The sequence below is a fragment of the Ruditapes philippinarum genome, unplaced genomic scaffold (assembly GCF_026571515.1).
Source record: "Ruditapes philippinarum isolate M1 unplaced genomic scaffold, ASM2657151v2 ctg8456_1_1_1_1, whole genome shotgun sequence".
In the NCBI taxonomy this organism is placed as follows: Eukaryota; Metazoa; Mollusca; class Bivalvia; order Venerida; family Veneridae; genus Ruditapes; species Ruditapes philippinarum.
The window spans coordinates 34,071-51,984 of NW_026862384.1; the positions used below are offsets into that span (position 1 = coordinate 34,071).

The 17,914-nt window shown below is 28.6% G+C and overlaps 1 protein-coding gene across 3 annotated transcripts in view; it reads left to right on the forward strand.

Moving 5' to 3' along the window:
• Positions 1–1,754: 1,754 nt before the first annotated feature.
• LOC132718949 (glutamate receptor ionotropic, kainate glr-3-like) overlaps positions 1,755–17,914 on the forward strand; it is a 29,471-nt gene continuing 13,311 nt past the window's right edge. Inside the window, exons 1-3 of one of the 3 annotated variants that reach the window (XM_060702661.1) lie at positions 1,755–3,245; positions 14,791–15,016; positions 16,146–16,228. In XM_060702661.1, the coding sequence (XP_060558644.1) occupies positions 16,150–16,228 (79 nt within the window). In that variant the 5' untranslated portion in view covers positions 1,755–3,245; positions 14,791–15,016; positions 16,146–16,149. Of the gene's footprint in view, positions 3,246–7,081; positions 8,813–14,790; positions 15,017–16,138; positions 16,229–17,914 lie in introns of those variants that run through there. The other 2 variants (XM_060702663.1, XM_060702662.1) reach the window with 2 other exon arrangements.

Consider the following 17,914-nt stretch of genomic DNA (forward strand, 5'->3'; position numbering starts at 1 on the left):
TAATTACCTTTCGTAGTTATCATAACTTTAAATGACAGATTGGTTTATATTGCGCAATTAAATCTATTTAATCAACACATTTTATGTGAAAGAAACCCCTTATATTTATTTACGTGAATACTAGTCATTCTTCATAAAAAAATGATCTTTTTCGATAACAGCAAATTTCACTAATGTATGGATGCATATCTATGTTTGTACCTATTAATGCATATTTATGTCTGAACACTTAGCATTGCTTCAACAAATAGTGAATACTAATATTTGAATATTAAAATGTCCTCATAAATCATATTAAATAAACAGCATGGACAAACAAACGGCACTGATTGTGATAAACTGAATTCAGTCTGTTAGGATACACTTCATTTACCAAACGAGAACAGTGAGTCGTTAGAATACACAATTATCTATCATTTGTTTTTAATGGCAAATGATGATGGAACTTCGTTATCGATATTCATTTGCTTTAAAGTATGTTTCGTTTTTAACATAAGATTTTCATTGATTAGATAATTTGCTTTGTGAACTTACAAGAAAGTCTTTTGAATTAGTAAGTTAAATTCTTATACAGAAATGACATTGTAATTATTTTGTTATCCGTCCTCTTCATACATTAAAACTATCCAAATTAGCAACCTGAAACAGAACATCGAAGTTATTTATGTTGTTGGTATGATGAAATAATTATTCAGCTATTTCCATGTCATTTCAACAGCAAAATGTAGTTAATATTATTTAAAAAAAATAGATATTAATTCTGGATGACCTGGTGTAGTATAATAATCGGTTCGTGTTCAAATGATCAATTATTTAAATCGTCGGTGGTCCTGATTGGCAGCAGTATAAGCATTTGACTTATAAACCGTGCATTAGTGTACTACAATATATATTTCTCAGTTCTAACATTCTTATAGAACAAAGAAGTGATATAAATGTGCTAAACTAAATTGAGCAGATAAATATTATTGTTTAAAGACGCAATATGACGTTTTTTTAAAGGCATTACTTAAATCAGGTAATTTTACACTCGACTGACATGTCTGTTCAATAAAAAAGAGATGCTAGAATAATATATTATCATACACTGCTTTACTCAACAAAACATAATTCCTGGTACTTAAGTACATTTGTATTTAATGTTATAGAAAACATGTGTCACAATTTTAAAGGAATATAAATAAATGAATATACATATAAACAAAGAGTGTTTATGGACAGATCCGACGGTAAATAGACATTCGTGAAATTCAATTATTCAAGTATTGATTTGTGATTGATAAATAAATAGATATCAATATGATATCAATATCTTCTTACGTTATACTTAAACGTAAATCCATGAAGTTATACACTTTTAATTCACTTTCTATATTTGTCAATTGCAGTTGATAAAAAACAACAACAAATAAATTCAGCCTACAGCTAATGCAACTTCCGATACTGCACAGTTCTTGATTTTAAAATCGACTATGCTAATCGTGCATAAAACAGCATGAAACCTTGTTTTGTAATGTTATCACTCTTTGTAAATCAATAGCGCTGTAGTGGTGTGTCACAGATGTTATCTATTATGCAATACATTTTTCTTCAGTGGCTAAAACTTAAGTTGATTAATGTGTTCGGTTGTATACACATGCATTTCTGAAGGAATAAGAGGAATTTTTCTAAGATTAATAACTTAACCCACTGCAATTAGCTCAGATGGTAGTGAGGTACATACGACTAACAACGAAATGAGTGCAGCTTAAAAACCTACAATTAAAGTAATAACTTGTTAAGTCATGTGGTACCAGTCCTGTATATGGAGGAGATATACACAAGATTGGCTGAAAGATAATATCATTTAAACTGTTATTGCATTCGAGTCACTAAACGTATGAGAATTATAACTCCAGGTAAAATAAAACTGTGTCAATCAGACAGTAACTTGGATACTTCATTAAACTTATGTTAAAATTATGCTCAAAATTTAAACAGATTCTTTCATGTTAAGTTGGGATTTTAAGCGTTAATTTTTAAGAAAATTGTTGACAATATATCGGCTACAAGTTCAAGTAATATTGTTTTGATCAATGCTTCCGAGGGATCACATTTTATCCAGATTAATATAACGTTTAAGATGAAGAATTAGAATAGTGTTTACCTAATGAATATAAATGATATCGATAGTGGATGAATATTTCAAGTTAAAACTGAGCTGGAACCAATTTTCGATATTCAGATACAAGAGAAAAAGACGTAGTCAACCAACTATGTTGCTTATCAAAAGTAAGGTAACATGGCGTAAGTGTGAAAATAATTTTAAACTTTGTGTTAAGGATGGTGCAAATAGGAAACCCAGACGAACCCCAATGCCAGAATATTTATGTGGAACATAAAGTATTAAATATGCAAGTAAACAAACCCTCAAAAAGCAGCAATAAAAGAACAAATCCATCAACAATGAAGCTGTTTTTTGTCAATGTTTTAGGAAATGTTTTATAACATTATATACAACAATAATAAGATAAAAAAATGATTTAAAGGACTAAGTGCTCTAACAAAATTGATATGATAAATTCAAGAATGAATGGATGTAGTTAATGTATACTTTATATTTAATAATAATAAGAATAATATGTTTGAGTCCATTTATCAATTCAGTAAATTAAATTGGATGGTCATCACAGAGTTATAAAGCTTTTGATCTGAATTTACATTACTGATGCCGTTGTTGACCGATTTTTGAAAGGAATAAATGTCTAAATCGATTTTATCGGCCAACTATTGGAGAATGTTGCAAAAACAACGGACGTCTCAGTAGAAATGTCATCTATCATTTGTCAAATCTTGTTCAAGTATAACTATATTGGATTTGTATACATAATAAATTGCGTCATTACGAATAGCTATTTTAATCAGATATGCCCGTGAGCAGCACTCATAAATTAACTTATCAATTATGTTTTATTGATGGTTAAGTCTCAGGGCAATGGCTACATGAAATAAAAAGCAATGGATAATGTTATGATACCATTTCAGTCGGTACAGCGAAGATGAACAAATAAACAGTATGTTTTATTATATCTGCGAGTGCTGACAAATAAGAAAATGCTAAGAGTTAATACTGACATTAAAGATGATGAGGTTAATGTTAATCTAATGCGTATGGAATAAATTGATTCTAAATTGAGTCACTCTTTGGACATTGTCTTTTGTTCAATGTAAATTTGATGTTTACATACAAGTGTTTATCCTCACAGGTAAGGACATTTTTTATATTTAATTAAATCAAGTCTGAGCTTTATTCAATATTCCTCCACAAAGACTGTAGTTTGCATAATGATTTTATAGCTTCTCATTGATATAATTTTATATGTTACGCATTTTTTATTATCAATTTAAATTGAGAATAAAATATAAACATCTGCTTAGATAATTGATTACATTTACAATAACATATGTGTTAATAGAAGTGACAATATGCTCATTATTCATTGTCAAGACTTTAGTGTTATGATAGCGATTTACCGGCATTTGCTAGTAGAAAATGCTTAGAATAAAATATAAATTTGTCTAAAATTTGAAAATCTGCCACAGTATTTTTATAAATTAAATTCTGATGAAAATTTACAGAAATGTGATTGGGTCACGTTAGGGCAAAGTAAACTATAACATTGATAGGTGTTATGAGAAAATGTAAACTAAATATGACTTTCACATATTCACTCATTAAATACCCTTGGATTAGCATTATGTCACTTTACTTATTCTAAATAAACAAATGAAATTGTGATTCTATTGAACAAATTACCATTTTATTTTATGACTATGGAGATTAACATTATTATAATTTTGTTGTATTAGTAGCTCTATACATATTTTGCTATACCTTCGTTCCTTTATTTGAGAAAAATGAATTTTGCTTTTGGACTAATCATTCTTGTGAGTGCCGCATCGGGGTATGCTTGCAGATATGAAACCATAACCATAGGCAAGTTATTACACTTTACTTTCTGTAATTTCTGATTGTTTAAAATGAAAAAAATGTAAATATTTTTATGACTTGATGACGTTTTTAGAATTTAAAAAGTTACGGTCAATACTAATGTTAAAATCAAAGTGATATCTAGATTTTTTGGAAAGAGGTAGGTATGAAACATAATTTTCTTGCCTGATGCTTATATAATAACTGGACTGTAAATATATATCTTGTTCCACGAACACATTTTTTATTCTTTCTTTTCCATGATGTACGATGAATTGTATAAAAGTGTGTATTTTTATTCACTGATCTTAAATTTATTTAGATATTGTACAACGTCATTGAATATGTTTGTGCCTAGGATAGACATTTAGATAAACTTTAAAGTTTACAAGTACAAAGTGAGATGCTTTCAATTATATGATATTGGAAAATCATAACCACTCTAATAGGCCAGCTAGAAATACGTGCAACAAGAAAGTGTTAATACATGTAATAAGCTGTAATGGTTTTCCCAAACGTGATCAAATTGAAAAATATTACAGATCTTGTTTCATTCAGAATGTTTATGGACGAAAGTAATAACATTCACTCTACCATTCTCTCCATCCCATTCCAAGTCACCACACCCCTCCCTACCGTAAGTAGTTAAGCAGAATGCATCAATTAAGCATATAAAACGCTTATGAATAATACTCGGTTTAATATAAAGTGCTACGACCATAATATAACAGTAACTATACATGATATCTCTATTTGTTCAGATCTTTCATATTAATAAATAATAATTGTATTGGCCGTTATGACGATGGCAATCAGTGAAGTAGTAAAGCGTGAAATAACGGCAATAATATAAGGAACAATAGATCAAGTTTATACAGATTAGCTTGTTGCATATACATCAGAAATGAGAAGTGACATGAGAGTCTGATTTGGTATGGAGAATGTTTTCATAACACAGTGTGTAAATAAGAATAATGAAACATGAAATTTTGATTCATTTTCTTTAACGTCACATGTTGGTCACAAGTTGGTACTTAAGGATAATATTTTTAAAACAGACTCAATCAAAACATGCCTGCGTTATTTTTGGCGTGTTGCAAGCCCTTTTAAGGACCATTTATTTGTATATATTTCATCTGCTTTATTGCCATGCTATTTCTGATCTATGACACAAATATAGGAATGTTATATGTTTCATACAATGGTTTATCTTTAATGTATACACATGTTATCAAACGTTTGACGAAGGTGTTCTTATTTATTGAAAATGTTTTGGTGATAAAATCAATGTAAAAACCTGAATGTGAAATATTTGTACATATGATAAGAATCAAAGCAAACTGACATTGATTAAAAACTGTGTCATATTCTAAATGTTTAAAAGCAAGCTTTACATAATAAGCGACATGATCTAATGAAATCAATTGACTACTCAGACAGGGAACACCTTTCAACTTAACGGCATTTACGGTCATTGTTAAATATAAAAGACGGTTTTGTTGCTATAACTTGAGAGAATGTTTGTCAGCAAAATGATTTTGTAATGTAAACAAATTAAAAGAACGATTGTTTATTATCAAAGCTTAGCCATAACTCATGCTTATAATAAATGAAATTATTGATTATTAGTAATTATTGATTATCTTTCTTAAAGGTTTCATTCAATGAATCTATCATCAATGCATAATTGTACTACAATTGAAGACAAATATATAAATATTTTCAATTCTAACATTCTTATAGAACAAAGAAGTGATGGAAATGTGCTAAACAACATTGAGCAGAGAAATAATTTTTATTTAATGACGCCATATTTGACGCCATATGACGTTTTTAAAAGCATTACTTAAATCGTGTAATTTAACACTCGATTGTCCTGTCTGTTCAATAAAAAAGAGCTGCTAGAATAATATATTATCATACACTGTTTTACTAAACAAAACAAAATTCCTGGTACTAAAGTACATTTGTATTCAATGTTTTAGAAAACGTCTGTCACATTTTTCAGTTCTGTTTTCAGTTTGACTTCCTGTATAATTTACAGGCCAGAACTAAATATAAGAAGAGTTTTCATTGGTCACTTTTAAATTAAAAATTGTAATCTGGAATCTCATTGGCCATTCTAAATTGAAAGAATGTAAAATATAGTTCTTGTCATCTAAACTTAAATGTAATGGATAATTCTTGCCATTATGAAAAAAAATGTAAAGGATTGTTCTAAAATAAAATGTACATGATATTTCTTTAACTTTCTAGTTAAATTGCTCAGATATTTAAGTTCTGTTTAAATCCTTCTTACATTTAGATTTAATAACATTTTCTAATTAACAGTGTATTTTACATAAGATCTTACTGAGTTTATTTTACACAAGATCTAAGTTTTAAATCATGTCAAAAATAACGAAAATATCAGAACTTATTAGGTACCCTTACTTTATAATGTTTGATAAGTGTCTTATATATAAATATAATTTATATAATATGATTATTGATGTGTTCAATTGATATATTTATCATGTATATATATTTTGGCATAGTATTTATAAAAAATAATTTGCTAACCGACTGCGTACATGTTGGTGTTAGAAATTGAGTTCACTTATCGAAACACGTCATGTTTGTTTCCTGATTAATTACCCGACAAGAAATTATTATGCCATTGTTATGCAAACTATGCTACCATTTCTATATGAAAAACTAAGAACTAACATTATGCAAGTTAACCAGTTTTGCTTTGGCCGAGTATCTTTTAAAAGATATTTCTTGTTTAAAAGAGTATAAATACCAATTATAGCATACAAAGTGTTTATACTGCACAGATACGACAGCAAACAGGCATTCGTGAAATTCAATCATTCAAGTATTGATTTGTGATTAATAAATAAATAGATATCAATGTGAAGTTAATATCTTCTTTCAAATTTACAACGTTATACTTAAACGTAAATCCATGAAGTTATACACTTTTAATAAACTTTCTATATTTGTCAATTACAAATGACAAAAACAACAACAACAACAACAAAACAACAAATAAATCAAGCTCATAGCTAATGCAACTTCCGATACTGCACAGTTCTTGATTTTAAAATCGACAATGCTAATCGTGCATAAAACAGCATGAAACTTTGTTTTGTAATGTTATCACTCTTTGTAAATCCATAGCTCTACAATGGCGTGTAACAGATGTTATCTATTTTGCAATACATTTTTCTTCAGTGGCTAAAATTTAAGTTGATTAACGCGTTTGGTAGTTTACACGTGCATTTATAAGGAATAAAAAAGTGTTTTTTTTCTGAGATTAATAAATAAACCATCTGCAATGACAACAAATAGTGAAGAGGAACATGCGACTAAGGTGAATGCTTCAAAAAGAAAAGAATGAAGATTAAAAAATTACTGCTAAAGTAATAACTCGTTACGCAATTTGGTACCAGTACTGGTTTGTTGAAGGAGATATATACAAGATTGGCTGAAAGATAATATCATTCGAGCAACTATAGATACTAGTTTGACAACTCCTTGTAACATAAGGACTCTTCCAGCAGACAGAAACTTGGATACTACTTTAAAATGTAATTTAAACACTTTCTTCCGTGTTAAGTTGAGATTTCAAGTGTTTAATTGAAAAAAATGTTGGTAATATATCGCCTACAATTTTTAAGTAATTTTGTTTTGATCAATGCTTCCGAGGGATCACATTTGATCCAGATTAATATAACGTTTTAGATGAAGAATTAGAATAGTGCTTACCTAATGAATATAAATGATATCGATAGTGGATGAATATTTCAAGTTAAAACTGAGCTTGAACCAATTTTCGATATTCAGATAAAAGAGAAAAAGACGTAGTCAGTCAAATATATTGCTTATCAAAAGTAAAGTAACATGGCGTAAGTGTGAAAATAATTTTAAACCTTGTGTTAAGGATGGTGCAAATAGGAAACCCAGACGAACTCCATTGCCAGAATATTTATGTGGAACATAAAGTATTAAATATGCAAGTAAACACCCCCTCAAAAAGCAGCAATAAAAGAACAAATCCATCAACAATGAAGCTGTTTTTTATCAATGTTTTAGGAAATGTTTTATAACATTATTTACAACAATAATAAGATAATAAAATTGATTTAAAGGACTAAGTGCTCTAACAAAATTGATATGATAAATTCAAGAATGACTGGATGTAGTTAATGTATACTTTATACTTAATAGTAATAAGACTTATATGTTTGTGTCCATTTATCTATTCAGTCAATTAAATTGGATGGTCATCACTGAGTTATAAAGCTTTTGATCTGAATTTACATTACTGATGCCGTTGTTGACCGATTATTGAAAAAGGAATAAATGTCTAAATCGATTTTATCGACCAACTATTGGAGAACGTTGCAAAAGCAACGGACATCTCCGTAGAAATGTCATTTATCATTTGTCAAATCTTGTTCAAGTGTATTATAATATATTGGATTTGTATACATGATAAATCGCGTCATTAGGATTAGCTATTTTAATCAGATATGCCCGTTAGCAGCGCTCATCAATTAACTTATCAATTATGTTTTATTGATGGTTAAGTCTCAAGGCAATGGCTACATGAAATGAAAAGCAATGGATAATATTATACCATTTCAGTCGGTACAGAGAAGATGAACAAATAAACAGTATGTTTTATTATATATGCGAGTGCTGACAAATAAGAAAGTGCTAAGAGTTAATACTGACATTAAAGATGGTTAGGTTAATGTTCATCTAATGCGTATGGAATAAATTGATACTAAATTGAGTCACTCTTTGGACATTGTCTTTTGTTCGTTTACATACAAGTGTTTATCCTCACAGGTAAGGACATTTTTTTATATTTAATTAAATCCAAATAAAAAGAATAGACATTGATGTAAATGCAAATGATATTTTTGTAAATATCAATGTATTCAAAAGTTGTTTAATTTTATTTTTATTTTTTTTCGTTACAAAATGGTAGATATACAGAAATAAGCTTTTTTAGCAGGTTTTGTCGTCTTTCAAAGTACTAATTGATAGTTAACAAGAAAGATAACTTAGTAGATTTTGCAAAATGGTACAATATAATGTGTTTAGTTTAAGATTCTATTGTATATTTGTATATGATATATTTACTGATTTTACATCATTATCTTAAGAAAAAGTTTTTGACCAAAAGTTATAGAACCATAATCTGGGGTCCTTCCCTACAATGTGTTTAAAGTTAACGTTTCCATAATTAGAATATAATATAATATATACATGCATATATAATAAAATACAGTTTATTTGGAAATGTTCCCCTTTAGAAGCTAGTAATTAACATTACAGTTATAATTATGTGTTGGAAGATCGGACGTCTGAGCTTTATTCAACATTCCTCTACAAGGACTGTAGTTTGCATACTGATTTTATAGCTTCTCATTGGTATAAAATTATATACTACGGCATTATAAGTTATCAATTTTAATTGAGAATAAAATATAAACATCTGCTGACATAATTGATTACATTTACAATAAAGTACGTGTATATAGAAGTGACAATATGCTCATTATTCATTGTCAAGACTTTAGTGCTATGATAGCGATTGACCGACAGTTTCTAGTAGAAAATGCTTAGGATAAAATATAAGTCTGTCTAAAATATAAAAAGACTTCCCCACTCTTTTTATAAATTAAATGTTACAGATAAATTCTGATGAAAATTTACAGAAATGTTTTTGGGTCACGTTAGTGCAAAGTAAACTATAACAATGATAGGGATTATGGAAAAATGTAAACTAAGTATGACTTTCACCTATTCATTCATTAAATACCCTTGGATTAGCATTGTGTCACTTTACTTATTCTAAATAAACAAATGAAATTGTGATTCCATTGAACAAATTACCATTACATTTTATGAGTATGGAGATTTACATTATTATTATTCGTGTATTAGTAGCTCTAAACTTATTTGTCTATACCTTCTTTCCTTTATTTAAGAAAAATGAATTTTGCTTCTGGACTAATCGTTCTTGTAAATGCCGCATCGAGTTATGCTTGCAGATACGAGACCATCATCATAGGCAAGTGGTTACACTTTACTTTCTGATCTATATTTTATAACGTTAAAAAGTAAAGATATTTTTATGATTTGATGACATTTTTAGAAATTAAAAAGTTATTGTCAATATTAAAATTAAAATCCATGTGATATCTAGATATATATTTCGGAAAGGGATATGAAACATATTGTTCATGTCTTATCCTTATATAATAACTGAACTTTAAATATATAATATATATACTTTTTATTCTATTATGTCAATGTATAATAGTGTGTATTTTTATTTACAAATCTTACTGCCTTTTAGATATTCTACAACGCCATTGAATATGTTTGTATGTTTAATAAATTTTGCAAGTTTTAAGTTTGAAGGAAAATTTAAATTTGTAACATGGCTTCATAATCCAGACTGAAATGTTGTAGGGCTATTTTCTTTTATTTAAACATTGGTGGTTGCAGGTTATCATGCTTGCTAAATGTAAACTAAGTCTTGCATTTTAACTTGAATTATACATTATATTTTCTCTTTCACTTTTGATTATCTCAACCTATCAGAAGTTATATTTTTTCGTTGATTAAATTTGTTATCACATGTGATGTCATACCAATTTTGTGATTGATATATTCAAATATGGTAACTTACAAGTACGAGGTCAGATACTTTTAAGCACATGATAGTTGATGAATAATAACCGCTCTGTGTAGGCCAACCAGAGATACGTGCAACAAGAACCTGTTAATAAGCTGTAATGGTTTTCCCAAACGCGATAAAATTGAAAGATGTTGCAGGTCCTGTTTAATTCAGAATGTTTATGGACAAAAGCAGTAAATTCAGTCTACCTATCTCTCCATTCCATCCAAATTCACCACACCCCATCTCTACCGTACATATCTAAGCAGAATGCAACAAATAAGCATATAAAACTCTTATGAATAATACTCGGTTCAATATGAAGTGTTACGACCATAATATAACAGTTACTATACATGATATTTCTATTTGATCAGATCTTTCATATTGATAAATAATAAATGTATTGGCCGTTATGATAATGGAAATCAGTGAAGTAGTAAAGCGTGGAATAAAGGCAATAAAATAAGGAACAATAGATCAAGTTTATACTGATTAGCTTGTTGCATATACATCAGAAATGAGAAGTGACATGAGATTCTGATTTGGTATGGAGAATGTTTTCATAACACAGTGTGTAAATAAGAATAATCAAACATTAAATTTTGATTCATTTTCTTTAACGTCACATGTTGGTCACAAGTTGGTACTTAAGGATAATATTTTTAAAACAGACTCAATCAAAACATGCCTGCGTTATTTTTGGCGTGTTGCACGCCCTTTTAAGGACCAGTTATTTGTATTTATTTCATCTGCTGTATTGCCATGCTATTTCTGATCTATGACACAAATATAGGAATGTTATATGTTTAATACAATTGCTTATCTTTAATGTATACAGATGTTATCAAACGTTTGACGAATATGTTCTTATCAATTGAAAATGTTTTGGTGATAAAATCAATGTAAAAACCTGAATGTGAAATATTTGTACATATGATTGAAATCAAAGCAAACTGACATTGATTAAAAACTTTGTCAAATTCTAAATGTTTAAAAGCAAGCTTTACATAATAAGCGACATAATCTAATGAAATCAATTGACTACTCAGACAGGGAACACCTTTCCAATTAATGGCATTTACGATCATTGTTTAATATAAAAGACGGTTTTGTTGCTATAATTTGAGAGAATGATTGTCAGCAAAATGATTTTGCAATGTAAACAAACTAAAAAAACGATTGTTTATTATCAAAGCTAAGCCATAACCCAGCTTATAATAAATGAAGTTATTGATTATTAGTAATTATTGATTATCTTTCTTAAAGGTTTCATACATTTACCATCTGGAAATTAAATACAATGAATCTATAATCAATGCATAATTGTACTACAATTGAAGACAAATGTATAAATATTTTCAATTCTAACATTCTTATAGAACAAAGAAGTGATGGAAATGTGCTAAACAACATTGAGCAGAGAAATAATTTTGATTTAATGACGCCATATGACGTTTTTAAAGCATTACTTAAATCGTGTTATTTTACACTCGACTAACATGTCTGTTCAATAAAAAAGAGATGCTAGAATAATATATTATCATACACTGCTTTACTCAACAAAACAAAAGTCCTGGTACTAAAGTACATTTGTCACATTTTTCAGTTCTGTTTTCAGTTTGACTTCTTGTATAATTTACAGGGCAGAACTAAATATAAGAAGAGTTTTCATTGGTCACTTTAAAATTACAAATTGAAATCTGGAATCTCATTGGCCATTCTAAATTGAAAGAATGTAAAAGATAGTTCTGTCATCTAAACTAAAATGTAAAGGATAGTTCTTGCCATTATAAAAAATGTAAAGGATAGTTCTAAAATAAAATGTACATGATATTTCTTTAACGTTCTAGTTAAATTGCTCAGATATTTAAGTTCTGTTTTAAATACTTCTTGCATTTAGATCTCATTACATTTTCTAATTACCAGTGTATTTTACATAAGATCTTACTGAGTTTATTTTACACAAGATCTGAGTTTTAAATTTTGTCCAGAATAACGAGAATAATATCAGAACTTATCAGGTACCCTCAGTTTATGATGTTCAATAAGCGTCTAATATATATTATATGATTATTGATGTGTTCAATTGATATAATGAATATAATGTTTATATTTTCGCATAGTAAACAAGTATTTATAAAAAATAATTTGCTTACCGACTGCGTACATGTTGGTGTTAGAAATTGAGTTCACTTATCGAAACACGTCATGTTTGTGTCCAGATTAATAACCCGACAAGAAATTATTATGCCATTGTTATGCAAACTATGCTACCATTTCTATATGAAAAACTAAGAACTAACATATGCAAGTTAACCAGTTTTACTTTGGCCGAGTATCTTTTAAAAGATACTTCTTGTTTAAAAGAGTATAAATACAAATAATAGCATACAAAGTGTTTATAGTGGACAGATCCGACAGTAAACAGGCATTCGTGAAATTCAAACATTCAAGTAAATAAATAAATAGATATCAATATGATATTAATATCTTCTTTCAAATTTACAACGTTATATATTTAAACGCAAATCAATGGAGTTATACACTTTTAATTAACTTTCTATATTTGTCAATTACAGTTGATAAAAAAACAACAACAATAAATAAATTCAGCCTATAGCTAATGTTACTTCCAATACTGCACAGTTCTTGATTTTAAAATCGACTACGCTAATCGTGCATAAAACAGCATGAAAGCTTGTTTTGTAATGTTATCACTCCTTGTAAATCCATAAATCTATAATGGCGTGTAACAGATGTTATCTATTATGTAATACATTTTTCTTCAGTGACTAAAACTTAAGTTATTTAACGCGTTTGATAGTTTACACATGAAGTTTTGAAAAAAACAAATTAGTGGATTTTTTAAGATTAATAACTAAACCCACTGCAAAGAGGGGCTTCACAACGAAATGAGTGTAGGTGAAAAACTTACCACTACAGTAATAACTTGTTAAGGCAAGTAATACCAGTCCTGTATATGGAAGAGATATATACAAGATTGGCTGAAATATAATATCATTTATTTGAGGTACTATATATATGAGTATGTCAATCCTAGGTTAAATAAGACTATGTCAAGCATACAGTTACTTGGATACTTCAGTAAACTTAAGTTAAAGTTATGCACAGCATTTAAACAGATTCGTTCGTGTTAAGTTGAGATTATAAGTGTTTATTTAAAAAAAACAAGTGGCAATAAATTTTTGTATATCGACTTTATAACGTTTAAGATGAAACATTAGAATAGTGTTTACAACATGAATATATATGATATCGATTGTTGTAGACTATTGTCAATCTAAAACAGAGCTGAAACCAATTTTTGAGTTAAGTTACATTAGAGAAAGAAGACATTGGTACATAAACAGTTAATATTGCTTACCACAAATAAGGTAACATAGCTAAAGTGTGAAAATTAACTTTGTGTAAAGGATGGTCCAAAGAGGAAAGCCAGACGAACCCTAATGCTAGAATATATATTGTGAAACATCACATATTTAAGACGCAAGCAAATACCTACTGTTAGAACAACAGCAAAAGAACAAGCACATGAACAATGAAACGGTTTTTGTGATTAATGTTTTAGGAAATGTTTTAGATAACATGATATAAAACAATAATAAGATGATTAAATTGAGTTCTCTAACAATCTTTTGTTTGGATAAATTCAAGAATGACTGGATGTAGTTAATGCATGGTTTAAATTTGAAAGTAATAAGAATAATATGCTTGTAACCATTTATTTATTAACTCAATTAAAATGGATGGTCATCACAGAATTCTAAAGCTTTTGATCTGAATTTACATTACTGATGCTGCTGTTGACTGATTATTGAAAGGAATGAATGTCTAGATCAATTTTATCGGCCAATTGTCGGAGAATGTTGCAAAAGCAACGGACTTCGCCGGAGAAATGCCATTTATCATTTGTCAAATCTTGTTCAAGTATTATTATATTGGATTTGTATACATAATTAATCCCGTCATTAGGAATAGCTATTTTAATTAGATATGCCCGTTAGCACCGCTCATCAATTAACTTGTTATCAATTATGTTTTATTGATGGTGAAGTCTCAAGGCAATGGCTACATGAAATAAAAAGCAATGGATACTATTATTACATTTCAGTCGGTACAGCGAGGAGTGACAAATAAACAATATAGTTTAATTATATCTGCGAGTGCTGACAAACAACAAAAAGAGTAAAGTGTTCATACTGACATTAAAGATGATGAGGTTAATGTTATTTCAATGCGTATGGATAAAGTTGATTCTAAATTGAGTTACTCTTTGGACATTATCTTTTTGTTCAGTGTAAATTTGAGGTTTACATACAAGAGCTTAATCCTTACAGGTAAAGACATTTTCTTTTTATATTTAATTAAATCCAAATTAAAAGAATAGATCTTGATGAAAATACAATTGATATATTTGCAAATATCAATGTAATCAAAATATAATGTTGATTTGTTTACTTTAAATGGACGATAATTCATATAACGGATTAAAGTATTTGTAGCAGTTCTAGTCGTCTTTCAAAATACTAAATGCTTATTTACGAAAAAAGATAACCTGGCTAGATGTTAAACATGGTGCATAAAAATGTCTTCAGTTTAATATTTTATTCTATTTTTTTATTGTACATTATATATTAACTGATTTTATATCATTATCTTAAGTAAAACGGTTGGACAAAAAAGTTACAAAAGTTATACAACCATTGCCTGGGGTCCTTCCCTACAATGTGTTTAAGGTTTACGTTTCCATAATTAAAATATAAAATATATAATCTTTTTGTGATATAATAAAACACAGTTTATTTGGAAATGTTCCCTTTCGTCACATAATAATTTACATTACAGTTATAATTAAGTGTTAGAAGATTGATTTGATTACAGTCTGAGCTTAATTCAATATTTCTCTTCAAGGACTGTAGTTTGCATAATGATTTTTATAGCTTCTCATTGGTATAATTTTATAATTTTAATTGAGAATAAAAATATAAACATCTGCTAACATTATTGATTACTCTTACAATAAATTGTGTGTATATAAAAGTGACAATATGCTCATTATTTATTGTCAAGTGTTATGAAAGTGATTGCCCGACAGTTGCTAGTAGAAAATGCTAAGGATAAAATATAAGTCTGTATAAAATATAAAAAGACTACCCCACTCTTTTTATAAATTAAATGTTACAGATAAATTCTGATGAAAACTTACAGAAATATGCTTTGGTCACGTTAGTGCAAAGTAAACTATAACACTGATAGGGATTATGGGAAAATGTAAACTATGTATGACTATTCACCTATTTACTCTTTAAATACTCTTGAATTAGCATTTAGTCATTTACTAATTCTAAATAACAAATGAAATTGTGATTCTATTGAACAAGTCACCATTACATTTTATGTATATGGAATTAATTATTGTTGTATCAATAGCTCTATTATCATTTTCTATGCCTTTTATCTTTTAAGGAAAATGATTGTTGCTTGTGGAGTTATCATTTTTGTGAGTGCCGCATCGAGTTTTGCTTGCAAATACGAAACCATAACCATAGGCAAGTTATTACACTTTACTTTCTGCACTTTCTGATTTATGTTTAAAACGTAAAAAGATAAATATTTTTTATGACTTGATGACATTTTTAGAAATTAAAAAGTTATGGTCAATATTAATGTTAAAATCCAAGTGATATCTAGATATTTTGGAAAGGGATATGAAACATAATGTTCTTGTCTGATCCTTAACAATCCTTATAATAACTGGATTGTAAATATATATATTGTTCCACGAACAAACAAATTGTATACTTTAATTCAAAGATGTAATGTAAAATAGTGTGTATATTTCTTTACTAATCTTAATGTGCTTTAGATATTGTACAACGCCATTAAATATGTTTGTTTATAGAGATGGGCTATGTTTGTAATTTTCAAGTTTGAAGTTTCAAGGAAAGTTTAGATTTATAACATGGCTTCATAGTTACTGTAATAACTAAGTTGTTGAAAGGGTGTTTTTTCACATTGGTGGTTGCAGGTTATCATGCTTGCATAATGTAAACTTTGAACATATGAGAAGGTGTATCCTTCCGTTGTTTAAATAAGTAATCACTTGTGATGTCATACCAATTTTGAGAATAATATATTCAAATGCGGTACCTAACAAGTACAAAGTCAGATGCTTTCAATTACATGATATTTGATAAATAATAACCACTTTGTGTAGGCCAGCTAGAAATACGTGCAACAAGAAAGTGTTAATAAGCTACAATCGTTTTCCCAAACGTGTTTAATTCAGAATGTTCATGAACAAAAAAAGGGATAGTCACCCTACCGTTCTCTCCATCCCATCCCAATTCACCACAGCGCACCCTACCGTACAAATTTATGCAGAATGTAACAATTAAGCATATAAAAATCTTATGAATAATACTCCATTTAATATAAAGTGCTACGACCATAATATAACAATTACTATACATGATATCTCTATTTGTTCGGATATTTCATATTAATAAATAATAAATGTATTGGCCGTTATGATAATGGAAATCAGTGAAGTAGTACAGCGTGAAACAACGGCATTCAAATAAGGAACAATAGATCAAGTTACATACTGATTAGCTTGTTGCAATTGTATCAGAAATGAGAAGTGTCATGAGAGTCTGATTTGGTATGGATACTGTTTTCATAATACAATGTATAAATAAGAATAATAAAACATTAAATGTTGATTAATTTTTCTTTAACGTCACATGTTGGCCTTGATCTCCAGCTGGCGCTATGAGATAATACTTTTAAGACACGCTCAATCAAAACATACCTGTGTTGTGTTTTTTGTCGTGTTTCACGTCCTTCTTAGTGTCATTTATTTTTGTATACTTCATCTGCTGTATTAACATAATTTTTTTGATCTATGATACAAATATCGAGAGGTTATATAAGTACTACAATTGTTTATCTTTATTTAATATAAAGATGCTATCAAACGTTTGACGCAGATGTTTTTATTGATTGAAAACGTTTGGTTGATAAAATCAATGTAAAAAAACCTGTATGTAAAATAAAAAAAAAACTTTGTCATGTTCTAAATGTTTAAAAGCAACTGCACATGCGTGTGATATCAGCGACGGACTCCACTCAAATATCAATGCACTACTCAGCTAGAGAACTCTTGAAGTCCAATTAATGGCATTTACGATTGTTTAATAAAAAACAGTTTTGTTGCTATCACTTTTACTGTT